At 36.0% G+C, this 19,748-nt stretch overlaps 1 protein-coding gene across 10 annotated transcripts in view; it reads left to right on the top strand.

Annotated features, from left to right (window-relative positions):
- DMXL2 (Dmx like 2) overlaps window positions 1-19,748 on the top strand; it is a 58,815-nt gene that overhangs the window by 7,843 nt on the left and 31,224 nt on the right. For all 10 annotated transcript variants that reach the window (XR_008433099.1, XR_008433101.1, XR_008433100.1 and 7 more), the window contains exons 2-21: window positions 260-385; window positions 2,115-2,186; window positions 2,857-2,935; window positions 3,591-3,747; window positions 4,124-4,190; window positions 4,928-5,106; window positions 5,426-5,609; window positions 6,908-7,082; window positions 7,835-8,074; window positions 8,191-8,468; window positions 8,639-9,335; window positions 10,976-11,097; window positions 12,165-12,254; window positions 13,614-13,731; window positions 14,468-14,587; window positions 15,048-15,275; window positions 15,901-17,580; window positions 17,880-17,990; window positions 18,749-18,918; window positions 19,502-19,599. Coding sequence is in view for 7 of the 10 variants with exons in the window: in XM_053954289.1 (XP_053810264.1) it covers window positions 260-385; window positions 2,115-2,186; window positions 2,857-2,935; window positions 3,591-3,747; window positions 4,124-4,190; window positions 4,928-5,106; window positions 5,426-5,609; window positions 6,908-7,082; window positions 7,835-8,074; window positions 8,191-8,468; window positions 8,639-9,335; window positions 10,976-11,097; window positions 12,165-12,254; window positions 13,614-13,731; window positions 14,468-14,587; window positions 15,048-15,275; window positions 15,901-17,580; window positions 17,880-17,990; window positions 18,749-18,918; window positions 19,502-19,599 (4,991 nt within the window). In the remaining 3 variants the exon portion in view is untranslated. The remainder of the gene's footprint in view (window positions 1-259; window positions 386-2,114; window positions 2,187-2,856; window positions 2,936-3,590; window positions 3,748-4,123; window positions 4,191-4,927; window positions 5,107-5,425; window positions 5,610-6,907; window positions 7,083-7,834; window positions 8,075-8,190; window positions 8,469-8,638; window positions 9,336-10,975; window positions 11,098-12,164; window positions 12,255-13,613; window positions 13,732-14,467; window positions 14,588-15,047; window positions 15,276-15,900; window positions 17,581-17,879; window positions 17,991-18,748; window positions 18,919-19,501; window positions 19,600-19,748) is intronic.

Raw genomic sequence — 19,748 nt, 5'->3', positions numbered from 1 at the left:
AAGTTTAGTAGGAGTTTGGTTGGTTTGTTTACTGTTTCTCTTTGCTGTGATTTAAACCCTGGTAGAGTTATGGTCGTCCTTGCTACTTTGTTTTTCCTTGTTGCTCATTGAATTAGTGAGGAGCAAGCCCACTACATTGTAACTTGCTGTTTAACTGGGATATTCACAGCTTCCAAAAACATCAGTTCCGTAACAAGCGTTCAGTTAGCTTTTAAAATAAAGCTAACTTTATTTTTATTTCTTTTAAAACTTATTTCAGGCATATGGCTCTGGTTGTGACATTGTTATTCTGGCAAATGACTTTGAATGTGTGCAGATTATTCCCGGTGCTAAACATGGAAACATCCAGGTCAGTTGTGTGGAGTGCTCCCAGCGACAAGGCAGGGTAAGGATTTTAATAAATCTCTATCGAATTTTTAAAATTTGAGAATTTTAAATTGAATAATTAAATGGCAACATAATACATGAAAGGAATGAAAGAGTTAATTTCACAACAAAGATCATGGTTTACTGATCTGGGACTTTCTGAGTAACACCTCTTGTGTTAGTCTTATTCTTTCAATTTATCAGTAATTTTGGGGGAGTGAAGAGGGTAGAGGAAGCAGGAGACATGTTGGAACAAAGGTTTTATTCTCTTTCTGGGACCTGCAATAAGAGGTGTCACAAAATGTGGACAGATGCATTAGTTACAGTAGAGTATCAGAACTGGAATGCTACTGAAATGATGGTTACTGGCTCCATTTTGTGTGCTTCCATCTAACTAAAGAAGAAATGGATAAATCGTTTATCTGTACATAGATATACACATATGTGTATGTATCTGTGTGTCCTGCAAAGTAATGAATTTGAAATACTTACATTTTAGAAAGGTTTCAGCACATTTAATGTGTTTAGAAGTGCTATACTATGAGCTGTCATGACTGCATGGCGCCTTGATTTGCTTTGTGGTTTCATTTTAAATCCCTAAACAATGCTAGAGAGGTTAGAAAGAGGATGGGAAAAAATTTCTAGGAGTTCCAGTAGTGCACTGAGCAAATTTTGTTTGTCAGTTGTCACTGCTGACTAGAATTAGCCAGGTAAAAATTGGTACTGAGGAAGCCCTAGTTAGGATTTGGGCAGATTTAGTTGGCAGAGCCCTTGAACTTCAGCAGTGCAGTCCCAGTAAGAGCGGGAGAGAGATTCCAGCTTCAGAGGTGGTCCCTGCAAGACCACCACAAACCCCTGGGTGGTTCTGCATTCAGGACTCTGAACTCAGGTCTGTTCTTTACTTTGGAACTGACTCTGTTGTTGCAATCTTCTCTCCCCCTCCCCCTATGGAAGAAATAAATTTCATAATAAATGTCGTGAAACTTTTGCATCATTTCCATTTTGAGGAAACCAGATCCTGGATGGGAAGGAACTTAATCAGTTTTTCTTTTAAAAATCTTTTAAAGAAGAAAGAGGAATTTTAAAGATAGTTAAAAGTACTTAAAGGATATGAGTGTTAGGAACAGGCCCAGATAAATACCTAAGAAATACTATTTTGTGTTTAGAGATTTCTGTGAAATAAGTGGGTGAAAGAAACTGAGGGGTTCAATGGCATATGTACTTCAATTTTTCTATTTACCATTTATCTCCTCTCAAAATGTATTTGAATGTTAAAAATCGAATTGCATTTCTTTCTTCTTCTTGTAACTATTATTTACTGATTTAGTGATACAGAGTGGAATCTATGGACACAGACACTAATAATTAATGCATTAGTTAGCTGTGAAGTACACAGAACATGAGCAGAAGCAGTGAAGGCATCAACTTTCTCTTACTCATTCAAAGTGATTGCCCTAGAAGAATGTGACTCTGTTTGTGCCACTGAATGAGATGTCTGCCCTGTTTAGAGTTAAAATGTGAAAGGTGGGCTTCTTCAAGAGTATGTTTTCCTCAATTGCCTTAAGAATATATACCCATAACACAGTTAATTACATTTGTATTAACTTCACTTTTCAATAACCCTGGCACATAGAAGAGGTACTGGAAATTCTTTAACTATTTTGGAATACTAAGGAGCACTTATTCCACTTGCCTCCTAATCTTACATTTTGAGTCTTCAACTTTTTTTTTTCCTTTCCTTTCCCCAGATTGCAGCATCATATGGAAACGCTGTTTGCATTTTTGAACCACTTGGTATAAATTCTCATAAAAGAAATTGTGTAAGTGTGTATTTCATAATTTTAATTCTGTTTAGGCTCTTAGAAGAGGCAAAAGTCTGTCTACAAGTTATTTTTATTATATTATGTCGGCACACAACAGAATAATGGATAAACAATTTCCACCATTCATAATACAACTGGATGGGTAGACTCTCCCACTGAATGAACTGTGGACTGCACTTCTCCTAAGTTCCCAACATCTTGTTCTTGAGTCTCATACTAGAAAGGCAAGCTGGTATTTCATACTTGAAGAGGTTGTCAGAGGTGCAGTACAGAAATACAACAAAGACTTGTTTAGTGCACCCAGACTTGTTTTAACAGCACAGCCATGGGCAAGCACTCAAGCACTGAGGATGTTCTCAAGCAGATTTCACAATCTTTATGGCAGCTATACTGCCATCCCTTATGTTTCTGTATGGTCACAGTAGTTCAAAGTATTCTGCAGAAATCGTTGTATGTGGGACAGGTCCAGATCTGGTTTGCAGGGCACCCTAGGATGCACTTACATTTTACAAAACAATTTAAATACATATTAAAACTAGATTTAGCAATCTACCACTGAATACTTTTGCAACAGGCTTAATAGCAATTTCATGTAGAAAGAAATACCAATATTTTTATTTTTTGCTGTTGATGTGAGAATTAATTCTTGACTGTTTTTACACTACAGCAGCTAAAGTGTCAGTGGCTAAAAACTGGGCAATTCTTCCTCAGTTCTATGACTTACAACCTGGCCTGGGATCCTCAAGGTAATGCATCATTTGTGAAGTATTTGGTCAACATTTGTAGATAGAATGACTTGAACACAAAATGTTTTTAATGTAATAAAGTGAGAGCTTGAATATGCAGATATTAAATTACCTCTTCTCAAGGCAGTGTTGCATAAAATGTGAGGCTACAGTTAACATTTGTTAGGATGCTGTGCCAAGTATTTGCATCTCTTATGTAAGATCTTAGTTTGGGAATCACAGTGTTGTTAACTGACTTAAATTATCACTAATAACCACTTAAATAAAATTTTAGCACAAATAAAGTCAACAATGTACCTAGACATGAATCTTTATAAGATGTCTGTGTATTTATTTGAGATGTGAATAGCTATTAAGCGTCTGCAACATTTATTAGTAAATACAATTCTATGATTCAAAGTTCTCCTTTTAACAATGCAAAAAGAGGAGCTAAATAAATAACCTTGGTATTCTTTCTTAAAAGATACTATAAATTCAAAATGTTTTAATTAAACCAGCTGGGTGAGATGATGGAATACCCTATCATATTTAAATTGGACTACAGTTTAGCTTTCAACCTTTCTGGATAATTCACAACAAAATATGATGAGAGGCTTGATTTTTCAACATACCTTCATCATGCTGGTTCCATAGCTTTGGTATCACTCCCTTGCAGGTAACAGGTTATTGACAGCAACGGACTTTTTGCAATTGTGGGCCCCTCCGTCTGATGACATTCTAGAGGAAGATGAAGATGATGATGCCAGCAATCAGATCAAAGATGATAAAGTTCTCCCGGTTCTAAATGACTGGAAATGTGTCTGGCAGTGCAAGTGAGATAATTTTTGTTTTAAGACAAATTGCAGTGATACCTCGCCTATATTTTAAAATGTGCTTTTAAATACCCTAAAATTCAAACAATATAAGTTATTTCAAATAAAAAATCCTCACTCCTATAGGATCTAACCTAGGCTTTCTGTACTTAAACCAATTTTTGAGCTGTCTTTTCAATAAAGTATGAAGATACTTTTATGCTCCTGCTATTCAAAAAGTATGCTTAAAGAAACAACTATAAAATACTTATTCTAATTTTTACTTAATTTAATATTAAATTTAAGTAGTTAACAGTAACACTGAATCAACTGAATACCTATGGAGTAATATTTTAGAATAAATAGACCTTACTTAACTTCCTCTTGTGTTCTGTAGGACTGCAACATCAGTACATTTGATGTCATGGTCTCCTGATGGTGAATATTTTGCAACAGCTGGGAAGGTAAGGACAAAAAAGAATAACTGACTTTTTGCAATATTTTTTATTTGTTTGACAAAAGTAAGTAATATGAATAGTCCTGGACCATACATTCTATGGTAGTCTTAGCAAAGGTAAATTATGATCTCATGTAATGCTGTATTTTTGTGTAATTCCGTGGATTTTACCAACAAGAAATTGGATTTATGTGTGTACTCTTACTGAATACATGAATGAATGACATTGATACAGGCTTGTATGTTTGTATGTGATATATATATATATATATATATATATATATATATGTATAATTTTTATATGTAGTATACTTAGATGAATTTTCAGGTAAACAATTAAAATAATGAGATTGATATGATAGAGCACATACACATTTAAACTGGTGTAATATGCACATGTCTGGATAAATTCAAGAAGGTTTTTATTTAGTGAATTCTGGGTTCAGTTATTAATTCTATTTCAGTTTGCAATACTTTTTGTCAAATCACTATTCAAGCTAAGTTTTCAATTAATAATTCTCTTTAATGTCACCCTTTCATTTGAATAATTCCTTTTGGTTTACAAGTCTCAATAGGTAAGCACTTTTTCCTTGCACCTACTGTTAGTTGAACAGTGAGATGAATTTTAGTTCCGAGCCAAGTTTTCATGAACAATACCAGAACAGCAGTTGCTTATTGCTTGTGATTTTCTTTTTGTTACATTTTTAATTATAGCTACCCCTGGCTTTTTATTGTTTTACCTAGGATGACTGCCTCTTGAAGGTTTGGTATCCTATGACTGGTTGGAAGTCATCTCTTCTGCCCCAGGGGAATGAAGAAAAGAAAAAATGCTCAGAGGATGTGCAGTTTTCCTTTGTTTATTTGGCGCATCCCCGAGCAGTGACAGGATTTTCCTGGCGGAACATCAGCAAGTACATGCCCAGGTTTGAAAGCTGCCTTTTTTCAAAAAGCAAGCAAGCCTTTGATCAGATGTTTTTTTAGCATTCTGCTTAATGTTTTGCCTTCAAGAGCATGAGACTTCTCTTCTTATACTTTCAAGAAACAAAGCATACCAACATCTTCCCATAAACTTCTGTATCACCAGGTTTAATAACGATATTCACATTAACCTTCAGTTACGGGAGAAGCAGAAATTTGGATAGAACAGTAACTACTAAATTCTTGTACACTCCCCTAATTTCTGCTGTGTCTATGTAGCTAACTGAGTTACCCAGGCAGTAATTTTGCTGTCTCTGCCATCAGGGGGTTGGTCTGTAATGTGTTACTCACATCATGCCTTGATGGCATCTGCCGGCTGTGGGCAGAGACGCTGCTACCCGAAGATACTCTCCTGGGGGAGCAGATCTGTGAAACCACCACTTCCAGCATCAGCAGCACCATCTCTCAGTCTGGAAAGCAAAAGGACACTATACAGCATGCACTAGAGGTACGTGTAAATACTTAATTTGTGAAATTTTTATTTCACGATTCTTAAAACTTTAAATATTTAAGGATATAAAGCTCTAAGAATGTATATTATGTAATCTCTACATGCATAACAGAATAACCTGAATTATTCCATATCAGGTTTTGAAGTCTATTACTAAACACTGAAAAAGTCAGAGACTGCATTCAAGCACCATGGTTTTAAAACTCAGTTTGCTTTTTCTATAGTTAACTAACAGTGATGGAAGAGACAATATTCAGTGTGGAATGGTAATGATGGTTTCATTCTGATTGGGTCTGAAAGTCTGCAATTATAAAGACAATAAAAAGAGTAAATAAACTCTTTTAAATTCTAGTTATTTCATTAGATAATTTTGTTTCAGTGACAGTCTTATATTCTTAGTGAGTCTATTAAGTTTACAGTAAGAGAAAACCTGTCTGTAGAAGTGGCTGCTCCTGTTGCTTAACAAGCACCTTTTTCCCATGAGAAAGTGCATACCAAAGATCATCTACAGCCATAAATACCTGTGTGAGAATGTTTCAATTAAGCTGTGTATGTGTGAGAGTGTCTGAGATAAAAGAGAAACATCTGTTCTGCCATTTAGTTGTGTGATTGGTGAGTCTTCTAATCACTAGCTGTGTAGTTGATCCTTCTTGTACACAGAAGAAACATAAATATTCAAGTGTGTTTAATAAAGACAATCCTGCTAGATGACAAAGTGGTGGTCTGTTATCCTCAATTGCTACACTATCAATATAAAAACAAGAAAAGATAAGAAAACAAAAAAACAAAAAAAAAAAAAAAAAAAAAAAAAAAAAAAAACAAAAAAACGCCCCACCACTCATTTGTAGACTATTACAATCAGACCAAGTTTTTACTTCTTAAATATCATGACCATAATTACACTTCGGGCTGTTAAATCAGTTGTGCTCTTTACATGCTCTCAGAGATTTTCAGTCATGCAAAAATAATTACTTATAAAATTATATCACAAAAGTTGCTGCATTTAGGTTGTTTTAATCTTGTTCATGAACCTTGTGCAAAATCCTGTGTATTTTTGTGGTGTTGTTGAGTAGATAATAAAAGAGCTTTTAGAAGACTGTTAGAAGGGCTTTACTTTTAGGTAGATCAGATGTACGTAAGTGTTACTAATCTGTGTTGAAATATGTTTAAAATAATCCTTTTGAAATTAGTCTTAATTTTTTTGGTAGAAAGAAGCTATTGGTTTTATGTAAGTGTAACTTTTTATCTTGCAGTGTTTTTGGTATTTATTTGTTTATTTTTTATAATTACAACAGACAATTCATCATTTGAAAAATATGAGAAAAGGACAAAGGAGATCTTCAGTTCTTGTTACCCACACAGATGTACTGCCAGATCAGCAGGGCACTCATGAAGTTCAGCGTCACATTTCCCATCAAGCAAATGCACTTGGTCACTTCCACATAGCAGCAAGCATCAACCCTAATACAGGTGAAACACAAACACTTATTAGACTGCAATAATGTATTTGCACAACATGAAAAAAATAAAGGAAGCTGAGCTTTGCCTAATGAAATAGAGGGAACTTGTAGGAAGTCTGTTATTTGGCATAGAGTTTTTTAAGACAAATTAAGCTGAATTTATTCTGAATACCTTCAGCACCTTTATGAGCAAATTAAATTCATCTTTGCAGATGAGAAGGCAAAAGAAGCATAAATTTCCAGTCTGGATCGTGTTTGATTCTTGGATTTGGGGGCTATGGTATATGCCGAATAGGGTAATTGCATCCTACAGAATGTAGTGATTGAAAAAGAGCTGTATCAGAGTCTTCGGTGGGAAACCAGCTGCTTTTTATAGAATAATGCAGAATATTTTTAAAGAAGGAAAAGATTAAAGAGCAGTGACATGCTATACCTAAAATCCATACACAAAAGTCAACACTGCAACATATGAAACTGAGCAGTTAAAACCACTAAATGTCATTTACCATTCACATAAGAATAAATTTTCATGTACATTTATTTACCTTAAAATATCTTTACTGTTTTCATTACAATTGGATGAAAAATCTTGATCTTTACCTTTTTTAATCTTGCAGGCACAAATTATGTTATACCTAAAATAAGTGAAATGTGTGTGTGTACATACATATATGAATAAAAAGATGAGTGGTTAATATATAGCTTTATATACTTTTATATAGTTTAATACATACGGTTTTTTTTGTTTCAAAATGTCCACAGATATTCCTTCGGTGTTGGCTGGAACTGCTTTTAATATAGATGAAGGAAGTGGAGGCTTTGTTGTCCACTGGCTGAATAATAAAGAATTTCATTTTACATCCTCTATTGAAGTATTCATGCAACATCTAAGACAAATTTCGGAACAACAACTAGAACAAGATTTTGATATTGAAGCTGAAGAGGAAGAAGAAACAGAAGAAAAAGAAAAAGAAAAAGGCTTACATATGAAGTTAGATCATGGTTAGTAATCTGGTTAGTTCTGATCAGCTAGTACTACTAGCAGATTAAAAAATACTGTGTTTTGAATGGAAACTGATAGGGAAATCTTTGCATAAAATGGCACATTTCTGTTACAGATTTGTCAATAGACAGAGAATCAGAGACAGGGACTGGTACAGGCTCTTCAGAACATGAAGATGGAGAAAGAGAGGGAAGCCCCAAAACATCTTTGCTAGTGGGCCCACGCCTGCCTCTGCCGACAGTTTTGTTGGACCGGAAAATCGACTTGCTCCTAACGGAATGGAACAGGAATCCAGATATGCTTTTTACTATCCATCCTGTTGATGGTACCTTTCTAGTGTGGCATGTGAAGTATTTAGATGAATACACTCCAGGCATCTTTCGACAAGTTCAGGTATGGTATATGTGAAAGGGTTTTATTATTTTTGATGTTAACAAACATTGTCCTTTGCTTTAGAGCTGAACATCAGTAGGAATTTCAAGTACTTCCTATAAAACAGCTAGCATTTATTCAGGCTGAAGCCGAGTTCATATATTCTAATTGTTTTTTTCTTCTTTTTTTAGGTTTCATTTTCTTCTAGGATTCCTGTTGCATTTCCATCTGGAGATGCTAGCTCCCTTAGCAAAAATATTATGATGTATGCCTGCCCTGTCTTTGTAAAAGACAGCAGCAGTGCTGCACAGCAGAAAACAATGGACTTTCCAGATAATACTGTAGCAAATAAAGGACCAAGCTTTGCCCAGGACAGTGCAAATGTGAATATAATTTCTCCTGTGGTAATGATGATTTCCAAACATATAGATGGCTCTCTAAACCAGTGGGCAGTTACTTTTGCTGATAAATCAGCTTTCACTACAGTGCTAACTGTATCTCATAAGTTCAGGTACTGTGGGCACCGCTTTCACCTCAATGATCTGGCCTGCCATTCTGTTTTACCACTGCTGCTGACGTCTTCTCATCACAATGCTCTGTTAACTCCTGAGTCAGACACTTCCTGGGACTCCGACAGGGTAAACAGGATGATGGATCCTGTTAAACATAAGAGAGGTTCTTCTAAGCAGCAGCTTAAAAATGCAGCAACCCGTACATTCCATGACCCAAATGCAATCTATAGTGAGCTGATTCTGTGGCGAGTAGATCCCATAGGACCTTTATCCTACACTGGAGGAGTGTCTGAGCTGGCTCGAATTAACTCTCTTCACACCTCTGCTTTCTCTAACGTAGCCTGGCTTCCAACACTAATTCCCAGCTATTGCCTTGGTGAGTATACCTGGCATGTTTCCATATAGAGTTAACACTGTGAGTTGTAGAATTAATTTGTTAAAATAAATTGCTGTTTTATTTGGAGTGTATTTACATTAACTTTTCAAAAATTTCCTTTTACTATGCAAATTAAGCATTTTTACTTTGTTAGTGGCTAAGCTACTGCAAATCACTTGCAATGGTTTGAGTGTGTCTGCAGTCCCTGTGGATCAGCTGCCACTCAGGAACTCCTTTGTGTGAGTAAGCACTCCTTGCTCCCACAGAGAACAAGATGCTGCCTTTCCCAGCACTTCAGGCAGCTTCCTTGAGTGCTCTCTGCATTGATGTGGTTTGCAAATTCAGGTGTGCTGATGGCTTAGGGTGCTGGCCACGTGCAGCTGCAGGGGCAGTGGCTTGAACAGAGCTACTATTTGGACCATCTGAACATCAGAACTGTAGGGGAAGAGTTCCAGCCAAAATCAGCATTATCAAATTCCTTTAACATGCTGGCTGAAAACTGCTCAGGAGGTCCTGAAACAGTACTGAAATTCTTCAGACTACCAGAAGCTTACAAAAGCCCAGTTGTAACCCAAGATATTTATAAATAAATAGACTACATTAACTTTACAGAACTGCAAAGAACACTTTTTCAGAGGTCAGGCTGTACAACATCTGATGTGTGATGCCCCTGGCCAATTCTTCGTTTTTTGTTTTTAATTTTAGGGCTTTCCACTGCAATTAAGAAAATTACTTCTACAAATGTTACTCTATCTAGTCACACAGATACTTATTTTCTAATTATCACAAAGATGCTGTTGACGTAGTTGTCATCTTTGTATACAGTACTAAAAGCCATTTTTACTGTCGGTGTAGCATTAAATTTTATACTAATGCAAAGTTATAAATACATAATATATTTGATTTAAAATAAAACAAATACATTTTCTCTGCTTACTGGGCTGTCTGTATCCCACAAAGTGTTCTAAATACAAATAATGAGCTGCATTCTTGTAGTTTGGAGGAAAATATATATCAGAGTGTCAAGCCTGTTACATATACTGTTGAGAATCAAAAAAAGACTCTCTTACAATTTTTCATATCTTATTCAGAACTGTAGACAGATCTATTTCTCCCTCCACTTTTATATCTGCACTTTCAACTGCAGGGCAGAAGGGAATATTCATAGAGGTTAATTTTATGCAAAGAGCCTAGAGTCAACAAACAAGGAAGAAAGCTATGGCTGAATAGTTTCCCCTTAGACTTGTACCCTGAATTGTCTGTGACAACCTTGGGAATCTGGAGTTGGCTCTTCCAAGCAATGCCCTGTAGGTGACAGTGAATCAAATATCACCAGAGTAAAGAATGGCAGCATTCCCTTAGGTGTACTACAGACTGTGAGTAGTGTTTGTAAACATATATGAGTTCAGCTTAGATTATTGAACCTTTTTCAGGAGTTCTGGGTACATTCATGAACAGAAAGGGAATTATTTCAAAGTTCAAATGATGTTGTATTAATGCACACATCTGCTTAGGTTTTTTGCTTCAGTGCTTTATGAAAATTGTTTGAAGCATGTTCACATACTGAGGATTGTAATAGACTGCCTGATGCCATTGACTGCCATTTTTTACTTCTTGAATTTTTTTGTGTCTTCTATTAGGTACCTATTGCAACTCTGCTAGTGCTTGCTTTGTTGCATCAGATGGCAAAAACCTGAGGCTCTATCAAGCTGTTGTAGATGCACGAAAACTTCTGGATGAATTATCTGACCCTGAGTCATCTGTAAGTTTTATGTAGCAAACGTTTGGTTTGAAACTGTTAAGATACAAGTAACATAACTCACTTTTTCTCCCTTCAAGTGGTTTGTCTTCCTTTAGTTCTGTGTGATTTTTGTGCCATTCCATGTATAGATCTTATGCATTGCATCTTGCATAGTTGCATGTTTTGCAGCTGTCCTTAAGCAATAGCAGAAAAAATGCAGCTATTACTACTAAGAGTGTCTGCACTGAACCAAAATTCCCCATATAAGTTTCCCCAATCTGTAGCAAGTAGGAAAAGGAAAAATAGGATTTCTTAGTTTGTCCTCTCAGAAAAGGGGATTCAAGAGCAAGAAGGAAGATGAAAACAGAAAAGCAAGGCTGAGGTGTATCCACTGAAGTTGCATCTATATATGAGGAAGGGCAGAGATGGTGGAATATAAGGGAATCAGCTAAGGGTCATATTAGCTTTCTGTTTTTCCAATAACTAATTTTTTCATTCTTTTGATCTTTCATTTCTGTGACTTTAGGAAAAGTAAAGCCTGATCTTGTACTGTTATTGTATAAAGAAACACATCTTTAATTTTTTCCCATACTTCTGTTGTTTTTATAAACCATCCTGCAAGACAGGGCCTGTCAGTATTCAGATCAGTCTGAAGAATCTGTTCTAGGAACAGTGATTATGAATGTTCCAGCAAAAATCAATAGAGCTTTCAGTATATATAAGCTGTACTGAAGGTGTTTTCTACATGTTGTGACAAAACCTGAAGCTTGAAAAAGAAGTGAAATGGTATATTGTTTCTCTTTGCACAGACACATTATGTGTGTTATGCAAGGATAAATCTTTAAATTAGCAATATTTAACTTCCATAAAAACTGATGTTTCATGCCCACGAAGTGCTACTGACTCACAACAGTGCACATGCTTTGATAAATACATTATTCATGAGTGTCAAAGTGACAACTGCAAGAGCTCTGTTACGGTTTGTGCCAACAAGAAAAAATTGAAGCATCAGTTTATCATAAGCAACTGCAATTTTCTTCTGTCTGAAGGAAAAATATACTAATTCTACTCATTTTTCTCTGTTTCAGAAACTTATTGGGGAGGTGTTTAATATTGTGAGCCAGCAATCTACTGCTCGACCAGGATGTATCATTGAGCTCGATGCAATAACTAACAAAGTAAATAAATTGTTGACTCTTTAAGAGTATCACATAAGGGTGTTTGAGAAGTTTATTTGTTAATTAGCCTAATCTGTTGAAAAGACATAAAAGAAACCACATTTTTCTATGGTGACAATGACTGCCTTGAATTTTTTTGAATATTGAGATGCCGTGAGCATTTTACTAAGCCAACTTTTTGTTACATGCTAAGAGCTCAAAGTACATTTTTAGAGTAAAACTATATTTTCTAAGCATAATTATTGAAGAAAACAAAACTTTACTAAAGAATGGTATCATAATTTAAAGGAAATAATTACAATCCCCTCAAACCCAAACAAACAAAAATAAATTTTAAATAAGTTTTAAAAGCCCAAACCTAAAAACTAGATCTAACTATCCAAAATGTAAGAATGATAGCCAGGTATGACTTTAAGCTTTTTGTGTTTGTATTGTAAAATAAATTTAACAATTAACACAGCTATACTTCTCAATAAATGAGCAGGTAGGATAATTGAACCTTCTTCTTACTCAGTTATTTTGATGATACATGCTCCAGTGCTGTTTTCTGTTAGCAGCCTGTAAAAACAGTAAGTTTTACCAATTTTAATTAGAAAACTGTGGAGTTTTGACATTTATAAATAAGTATTTCTCTATTGCCAATAAATTTCTGTGTCTTTTATATACCAATAACATATAATCTTCAAATTTAAGATCAGATTTACAGAACGTTTTCCTATAATTTTTATAAATGAGTGCAAGAAATACCATCTTGTTTCTCTGGAAAAAAAAGGTGTTTTGCAGCATAACTTTGCCATCACTGTATTTCGGGGATGTATTTTTCCTTACGAGCAGGGAAGGATTTCACCATGAGCAGCCTTCTCTATAGCAAGGTAGAGTTACTGCAAAGAAATATGTTGCTGTCAGGAAAGTCAGATGTTAAGATACCTGAGAGAAGGAAAATCTGCAATTTGTTCCCTTTTTCAGATTTTCCAAGCAATTCACTGCAGACATGTCCTCCCACTGAAGTGGGATAAAAGTCTGAGACTTTTTGCCACTGTCATTTATTCAACACCAAAGAAATAAAAATGAATCAGATACTAATTCATCTGTCAATAACTGCAGCAGAAGTGTTATTACAGAATTTGTCTATCCTGGCAGACCTTGGTGAAATTATTTCAATATACAAATGATGAGTTCTAGAACATGCTGTTCGTAATATGAAAGGAAAATATTTGGGTTTTCTGATGATAATTTTAAACTTTATAAAAGAAAGTCTTCCTCATTGGTAGCTAGATTGCAGAGAGGAAATAATTAATTGCATTAATACTAAATTTTGCTGTACTGTTCTGGAAGCATAACAATTGCTCAATGTTTCAGTGTGGCTCAAACACACAATTGCTTCATGTCTTCCAAGAAGACTTCATTTTGGGATACAAACCACATAAGGAGGATGCGGAAGGGAAGGAAACTGAGATATTTTTCCAGCCATCACAAGGTATATCATAAACTGTAACTAATATTAATTAAATTGGTACCAAAAATGTAATTCAGGAATACTAAAATCTGGCTGGCATGTGGTAATTTACTTTTAAATGATAATCTGTAAAATGTATTGAAATGGCTGTTATGTATTGCTCATATGAATTGTTGCTAAATGGTGTTAAATAAAAACTTTCTAATTGCTTAGAGTGAAACAGCTTATATGACAAAGTACATTTTTCAAAGTGTTTATGTTGAACAGAACAGAAGCACACTTTCTGCATCAATAGGTATTTGCAGGTGATGATGTCAATATATCTGGCTTTCAAGTTAAGACAGTGGAAAGTCACTGGAAAGTTTGGTAGTAGACTTAAAACTTCAAAAGAAAAAGGAAAACAGGTAGAAGAGTATTTATAAACTGGCAAAACAGTTCAAACTGAATGGAAAGGCAAATATCTAATAAATTAGATTTGCCATTAATACTCAGATTGTAAGTCAGTATCTATTTTGTAATTATTCTGTTGTCATGAGCAATGAAAATGTCAATTAAAGCATGCTACTAATGATACTGTTTCAATATTTTGTTTTATAATCTAATAATTTATTTCAAAGATGAAAATAGGGGTTTTATTGTCAGTAGTTTTTAGAGAATCTTTTGCTGTGGAAAAATTATTTAGGTTAAATATAAATTTCATGACCCTAGAGCAATATATATGCTTATAGTGTATATATATATGATATGTAAATTACAGGGTATCGTCCACCACCTTTCTCAGAGAAGTTCTACCTGGTAGTAATTGAAAAAGATAGTAGTGGCTGTTCTGTTCTTCAAATGTGGCATCTTCATCTCAAATCTGTGCAAGCCTGTTTAGGTGAGTGAGTGATTGTAATTTTCTTAGACATTTATATCATATTACTTAAGATAAAACAAACTTTGGTGGTTTATTATAAAACAAATTATATCACCTTTGCCCAGCAGAAGCCTAAAAATCAAGAATCTTCTGAATAATATATCAGTGTAATAGAAGCAGTAAAGTTCATTACAAATATTGATTGCATTCTATACTACTAACAATATAAAAATGTGTTGATGGGATGAGTAATGTACTTAAGCAGTGGCTTCTTTATTTGAAACTATCAGTATTTCAGAATGTTATGGATGTCTTAAATGAATAGTCACAGCATGCAATAAAACTGACACAGCATGCACACATCATATAATTATTTTGTGTGCAACTTGAGCTCTTGTAAAAACAAATAAATTTGATTATCAGATTCATGCTTTGTCCTTACAAACAATATTTAACACTGCTGACATTTTTTTTTATACAGCAAAACCAGCTGAAGCATCTTCAGCAGATAATAAGCTTAGTGTACCTGAGCAGAAGACTGTGGATTCTTCTCCAGATGTATCACCTGGCATAAGTCCCATACCACGATCTTCATCAATTGCTAACCTTCAGACTGCTAGTAAACTCATTCTGAGCTCCAGACTTGTGTATAGCCAACCCCTGGATCTTCCTGTTGGTGTGGAAGTAGTAAGAGCAACTCCTTCAGCAGGTAACCTTAACAATTTTTGCTATACAGTTGATCCACTGATTTATCTCCTAGTTTATAGAATTGTATCTGCCCAGCCTATATTCTGATTTACTGATACAGAAAACACAAAGGACAGAAAAGGTGCTTTCAAATAATCATGCCCATGTCATGTTACTCTTCTGTAAATGTATCAATTCCCCACAGGAACACAGTTCCTGAAACTTACTGCTCTAATAGTCAGAAATGTAACTTTTAGTGTTAATCTATTAATGAACAGTTTATACCCAATTGCTCATTTGCTAGAATTCCTGTATTTGATATATAGTGGGTTTTTTACCTGATGCACTTACCCTTCTTCTGTTTGTCTTTGTATTCCTCTCATTGTTCTAAGAGCCCTTCTCTGAATTAGTTCAGTTCCAGTTTATATTCTTTGAATAGTAACCAGAAATGCAGATGATAGGTAATGTTCAAGCTGCAAGACTGTTACCAGCTCTGATATTATTTGCCCTTATCCAAATCCAAATTAAAAAAATAATTCCAGGTTGTAAAGTTCTCTAGCAGTAGGTAGACAGTGTTACATCTGCCTTAATCATATAGGCATTCTACTGTCTATTACTAAAAGTAAATATGTTTGTTCTGACTTCAGGTCACTTGAGTTCCTCATCAATATACCCTGTCTGCCTCGCACCTTATTTGATAGTAACGTCCTGTTCGGACAACAGAGTGCGGTTCTGGAGATGCACTGTAGAGACTGACCTGAACAGCAAAACTGAGGAGAAGGAGACGTACCACTGGAGAAAATGGCCTTTAATGAATGATGAAGGGGAAGACAACAGCAGTACAGTGAGCATAGTAGGAAGGCCGGTTGCTGTTAGCTGTTCTTACACAGGACGTCTTGCAGTAGCATACAAACAACCCATACAGCATAATGGGTTTGTTTCCAAAGAATTTTCCATGCATGTTTGTATACTTGAATGTGAGTCTACTGGAGGATCAGAGTGGGTTTTGGAACAGACAATTCATCTGGATGATTTAGTTAAGGTTGGAAGTGTACTTGACTCAAGGGTCAGCGTGGATAGTAATTTATTTGTTTACAGTAAGTCAGATGCTTTTTTGAATAAAGACAAATACCTGGTGCCTAGTATCAAGCATTTGGTGCATTTGGACTGGGTTTCAAAAGAAGATGGTTCACATATACTGACAGTTGGAGTGGGTGCCAACATCTTCATGTATGGAAGGCTTTCAGGGATTGTAACAGATCAAACCAGCAGTAAAGAGGGAGTAGCTGTCATCACCCTGCCACTAGGAGGGAGCATAAAACAAGGTGTGAAGTCAAAGTGGGTGTTGCTGAGGTCCATTGATTTGGTTTCATCCGTGGATGGCACTCCTTCCCTGCCTGTGTCTCTATCTTGGGTGAGAGATGGAATACTGGTGGTGGGAATGGACTGTGAAATGCACGTTTATGCCCAGTGGAAACATGCGGTCAAGTTTGGTAATGGAGAAAGCGATGTTTTTACTTCTGAAGACTCAACAACACAAGATCCATTCAAAACAAGTGCAGTAGTGAAGAAGACCAGTGTAATTGATGGGGCAGGTATTGTGGATGATGTTTTTGGCACTCCAACTGTAATTCAGGATGGGGGCCTCTTTGAAGCTGCTCATGTTCTTTCACCTACTCTACCCCAGTATCATCCAACCCAGTTATTAGAACTGATGGACCTGGGTAAAGTTCGCCGAGCCAAAGCCATTCTGTCGCATTTAGTTAAATGCATTGCAGGAGAAGTTGCAATAGTCAAAGACACAGAAGCTGGAGAAGGGACTGGTCCTAAACGCCATCTTTCTCGCACCATCAGTGTGAGTGGCAGTACTGCCAAGGATACCATTACTGCTGGGAAAGATGGTACCCGAGACTACACAGAGATAGACTCAATTCCCCCACTGCCACTGTATGCACTGCTTGCTGCAGATCAGGATGCCACCTATGTTGCCGAAGAAACTTCTAAAATACCTCAGGGCTCTGAAGACCACGCAAAGAGAAAAACAGAGGATCAGTACTCAGATCTGTTCCAGATTCAACCTGTTACAACCGAAGACTTTATAGATTTTGAGCCTGAAAAGAGGGAGAGTAAATCCAAAGTTATTAATCTGTCACAGTATGGGCCAACTTACTTTGGCCGAGAACATGCCAGTGTCCTTTCAAGCCACCTGATGCACTCAAGTTTGCCAGGCCTCACTCGACTGGAGCAGATGTTCCTTGTAGCTTTGGCGGACACTGTGGCCATGACAAGCACTGAACTAGATGAGAACAGAGATAAGAATTACTCAGGTTAGTAACTGACATATTATTGAATTGATATTCTTGTTCTTCTCAGCAAAGGTAAATTTAGTCCTTGGGTATTTTGGGATAACAAAGCTGAAAGCTAGCATCACTTATTGAGGTTAGATACAGCAGGAAAGAAAAATAGATGGTAAGTATCTACTTGTAGTTCATATGTAATAAATAACTTGTAGTTCAGGTTCTCAGCAGCCTTAGAAACATACATTCCTCACACACTGTTGTGATAATTTGTATCTATGTCTACTGTAGTCAGCTGCATGTTTAAAAGTGTTTTCTCTACGGCACAGGAAGAGATACGTTAGATGAATGTGGCCTCCGGTACCTGCTGGCCATGCGCCTGCACACCTGCCTGCTGACATCCCTGCCTCCCCTGTACCGCGTCCAGCTGCTCCACCAAGGTAACCCTCACAGGATATGCTTACCTTTGATTTATAAGGTCATATTTCTATTGTCTGCATATTAATTTTCTATTTCATTAAGGCCATTATCTTGCAAAGGCTTGGTGTAGGCTTCCCTACATGCACTGTAAATAGCAAAAAAATTATAGCAGAAGATTCTGGCCTATCCAGTTTGAGGCACGAATAAATTGCCCAACCAGATAAAACACAGATTGTATATGTAATTCATTGCTTCTGCTAGAAGAATTAAGACATTTCCTTACATGAGCATGGGTTTATCTTAAAGAATATTTTATTATTTTCATCACAGCAGGTTTTTTTTCCTCAATCTGAGTAGATAACAAAACAAAAAGTTATTTCACAATAAAAGAATAATTACAAAAATAGAATAATAACAGAAGTTATTTCACAATAAAAGAAAAGAAGTTACCACATAAAGAACAGAGAGAAGGGTTTCTGGCCCAAAATGAGTCTGCTTCTCTGATAACAGAATATTTTTCCTTTGGTCCTTCAACATATAATTCTTGTATAGTTATGAATGGGGTACTTGAAAATTATGAAAGAAGTACAGAGGTGAGCAAGCAAAAAGATACTTCAGCTGTTCATTTAACAGCTCTACTTCCTTTTGAGGGAATCAGTGTCTCTCAGATGTACCCAGCTCTTGGGTTGGAGACCCCAGTTTGCATCCCTGAAATAATCCATTTACTTATTAGGAACTCTTAGTCTTCTGAATTGTATTGGTTTATGTTATTGTTTAGGCCTGTCAACTTGCCATTTTGCATGGGCTTTCCATTCTGAGGCTGAGGAGGAGTTGATCAATATGATTCCTGCTATCCAGAAGGGAGACCCACAGTGGTCTGAGCTGAGAGCTATGGGCATTGGTTGGTGGGTCAGGAATATCAACACTCTCCGAAGGTGCATTGAGAAGGTACTTTTTACTGGTTACAGATTCTAGCTCCATGCTCTTAGATGTGCCTACTATACTAAAGCCACCTAATGTAAAAATACATTTTTAAATGTTACCGTTTATTCAAAGAATCCAGGAGCAAAACAATTATCCTAATACTCCAAATCCAGCTGGAGTATCCTAGTACTCCAAATCCAATCATCAATTACATGAGAGTCCTATATAAAACCCAAATAGTGTTCATTCAAGAAATACTGTTATTAGCTTAAGTATTTTTAAGTAATGGATTGCCAGAGGAATTTCACCTAATAGTAGGAGTTACTGTAAAAATTCTAAAGAAAATATTTTTATTTGCACATTGCTAATGTCCCACTGTGCTTGAGAGGGGTTGCTATCTGCAATAGCACTGTATTTCTGACTCTTAAAAACATTTACAGTCTAGAGCTTTGTTATATCGGAATAAAACATTCTCACTGAAATTATTTTGCTGCATTGTAGGGATAATACAGTCTTACCTACCTCCTCTGTAACAAAGAACACAGGTTATTTAGCTAAAAGCAGCTTTTATATTTTCATCAATAATAGTAGGCTTTGTTCACTACAGGTTGCAAAAGCTTCATTCCAGAGGAACAATGATGCCTTAGATGCTGCACTTTTTTACCTTGCTATGAAGAAAAAGGCAGTGGTGTGGGGTCTGTTTAGGTGAGTTCTGCTGACTTGAAGTTTGATTAAATCTTAATTGAACCAGGAATGCCAAGCAGAACTCATTCAAGAGTAGAGTTTAATTTCAAGTAATGTTGTTCAAGTGACAGTAAGCTAAGGTACATAATAAATAGCTCTATAAATTGCAT

The sequence above is a fragment of the Vidua chalybeata genome, chromosome 13 (assembly GCF_026979565.1).
Source record: "Vidua chalybeata isolate OUT-0048 chromosome 13, bVidCha1 merged haplotype, whole genome shotgun sequence".
NCBI classification, from domain to species: domain Eukaryota; kingdom Metazoa; phylum Chordata; class Aves; order Passeriformes; family Viduidae; genus Vidua; species Vidua chalybeata.
This window is presented reverse-complemented; position numbering and strand designations above follow the sequence as displayed.